This window comes from Montipora capricornis, chromosome 5 (genome assembly GCF_036669925.1).
Source record: "Montipora capricornis isolate CH-2021 chromosome 5, ASM3666992v2, whole genome shotgun sequence".
Classification (NCBI taxonomy): domain Eukaryota; kingdom Metazoa; phylum Cnidaria; class Anthozoa; order Scleractinia; family Acroporidae; genus Montipora; species Montipora capricornis.
Genome location: NC_090887.1, coordinates 24734617 through 24737116, shown reverse-complemented (window position 1 = coordinate 24737116; position 2500 = coordinate 24734617). Strand labels below are relative to the sequence as shown.

The 2500-nt window shown below is 35.6% G+C and overlaps 1 protein-coding gene across 1 annotated transcript in view; it reads left to right on the top strand.

Annotated features, from left to right (window-relative positions):
• LOC138049977 (cyclin-dependent kinase 7-like) overlaps positions 1–2500 on the top strand; it is a 15122-nt gene that overhangs the window by 6314 nt on the left and 6308 nt on the right. Inside the window, exons 5-7 of the mRNA XM_068896467.1 lie at positions 640–708; positions 798–908; positions 2312–2430. Of these exons, the coding sequence (XP_068752568.1) occupies positions 640–708; positions 798–908; positions 2312–2430 (299 nt within the window). The remainder of the gene's footprint in view (positions 1–639; positions 709–797; positions 909–2311; positions 2431–2500) is intronic.

The window sequence follows — 2500 nt, the reverse complement described above, 5'->3', positions numbered from 1 at the left end:
GACCCGCAAGACTCAGGGTCTTAAAATAACTGAGGAGAAATTGCTGCCTTTGTGATAACTTCCACAACTGGTTAGGCTTTCAAGTCTTCTCGAATAAGGACTATAAATCGTAGGTCCCATCTCACAACTTCAATGTTCATAAACTCTGTGGGATGTTAACTGGCTGGCTTGCACATTGTCCAAACTCTCACAAAAACAGTGTTTCATGGTCTTCCCAGTGACTTCTACTTACTTAATTTATTGCCAAAAAGGAAAAAATCGTAACTCAGTGTTAACTCAATCTTAACTCAAACTGGTAACTTGATGAATATAGTCTATCTCATGCTATATATCCCACTGCGGAAAGGCCTTCCTTTAATTCTGCTGTTGCTTTCTAAAGGAATAACTTACTAAATATTAGACTACATTCCATAGTGGTGGAGTACTTTTATTGTTATAATGAAAAAAATATTGAGTATAGTTATGTTTATTTATTTATCTTTGGTGCCAATTAACTATGGGTGGAGGGTAAGGTGTTTTTCTTAGACTCTCTTTTGGCTCTGAGTGCAGTTCATATTGCAAAGATTTTTTAGTTGTGTATTTTTGTACATATATGAAGTTCAGTACAAAATGCAGTCTCATCAAATATTTCTCCTCCAGCTTCTTGATGTGTTTGGTCACAAGTCTAACATCAGTCTTGTGTTTGATTTCATGGAGACAGATCTTGAGGTAAAATATGGATTTTGGTTAAGCATATTCAAATCTGTCTTTTCCTGATCATAGCTACAAAAGATAATTTTTAACTTTTTTCTTAATAGGTGGTGATAAAAGACACAAGTCTGGTATTAAGTCCTTCAAACATAAAAAGTTATATGATTATGACACTGCAAGGTCTGGAGTATCTCCATATGAATTGGATTCTTCACAGAGTAAGCCATGTCCCAGCCAGTCCAATGAAGCCACTAAAATCTCATTATTTTCTTAAGAAGTTAACAGAATTTCAGATTATTGCCTTTACACAGAATCCAACCTCCTACAATTAAATTTTCACAAACTGAAAATATCCAGGTGGACTTGTCTTAATAATCCCTTGATCTTTATGGGCTGTACCTGTATTGTTTTGGGGCTATGTTCCTGTGTTTTGTTTTTTGTCTATTTTTCTATCAACTGTTCCTGTGATATATTGCAAGGCAGATCAAAACCCAAAATGCCACAATGGTTGAATTCCAAAAGTGTCTTCATGATAATAATTATAATAATCATTATTGTTTATGTAATCAGCTCAATAATGCACACATTTTGATTGGCTCTCACCTGGGTTCTATTAGAGGACAGTTAAAGGGGTAGAATCAAGAGAATTTTCCTTTTTATTTCGACCATAAAATTACTAAATCATTTTTCAGTGACTGTTTCATCCTTAAATTGCTTCTGGATCACCACAGTGTGATTAAAATGGATTAAATTTTAAAAGAAAACTGAGCCATACTCTGTTATTATGGAGTTCATCTAAGATGCAACAGGAGATTTGAAAACTTTGGCCCGAGGTTTTCATGTTGGCATTCAGTTTAATCTTGGCTATGCATAACTAAAACACTTAAGAATGGTTTCGGTCAGCTAATTAAAAGTAACCGTTTTGAAGAAACTTTGGCCATTAATTTTCATTTGCCATTGGTAAACAGGTCTCCTTTGCTTTCCAGATTTTTTAAAGTGCCCCTGTGACCTCTGTGACCAAAAAAATCAATTCTTGTTTTTCTTTGGATTTCAAAACTATGTTAACTAAACACTAAGCAACCAAAGTTTTAAGACTTGATTTGAAAAAGACACCTGTTTATTTTAACTGGAATTTTCCTATTTAATGGTCCGCCATTACAAACTTTAAGTTCTTGAGAGAGCTGGATCAAGGAGAAAATGACGTCAAAGGCACACTAGTTCAAGAATGCAATGCATGTGTACGCTGCAGAATTAATATGCAGCACAGGAGTTTTGGGCTTTCAGACTCTTAAACTCGCATTTTGCATATATAATAATTAGCTGCATTCACAGGCTGAAATTTTAAGGTAGTAAGCCTTTGATGTCACTTTTCCCTGGATCCAACCCTCTGAGGTCCAGTCGGTCAGTTTTGAACGTAAGTAATGGCAGACTGTGAAATCCAAAACTAACCCTAACCCTAACTCAAAGTAAACGGCCTTTGGATAAAAATCAAACCTCAACATTTTGCCAGTTGGGGCTAGGGTTAGCCCAAGAAAACACATTTTCAAACTCTGAAGAAAAAAAGGAATTGATTTTCTTAATCACAGGAGCATTTTAATCAGTTATTATTAACACTTGCTAGGATTTAAAGCCCAATAACTTGTTGATTGATGACAGAGGTGTGCTTAAGATTGGTGACTTTGGACTTGCTAGATCATTTGGAAGTCCAACCAAAGTTTACACCCATCAAGTGGTGACAAGGTGGGAGAGTCTTGCTCTATCTTTCATTTGCATAATTTGCTCTTCTGGGCGGGTTTCATGTGAAAGAAGG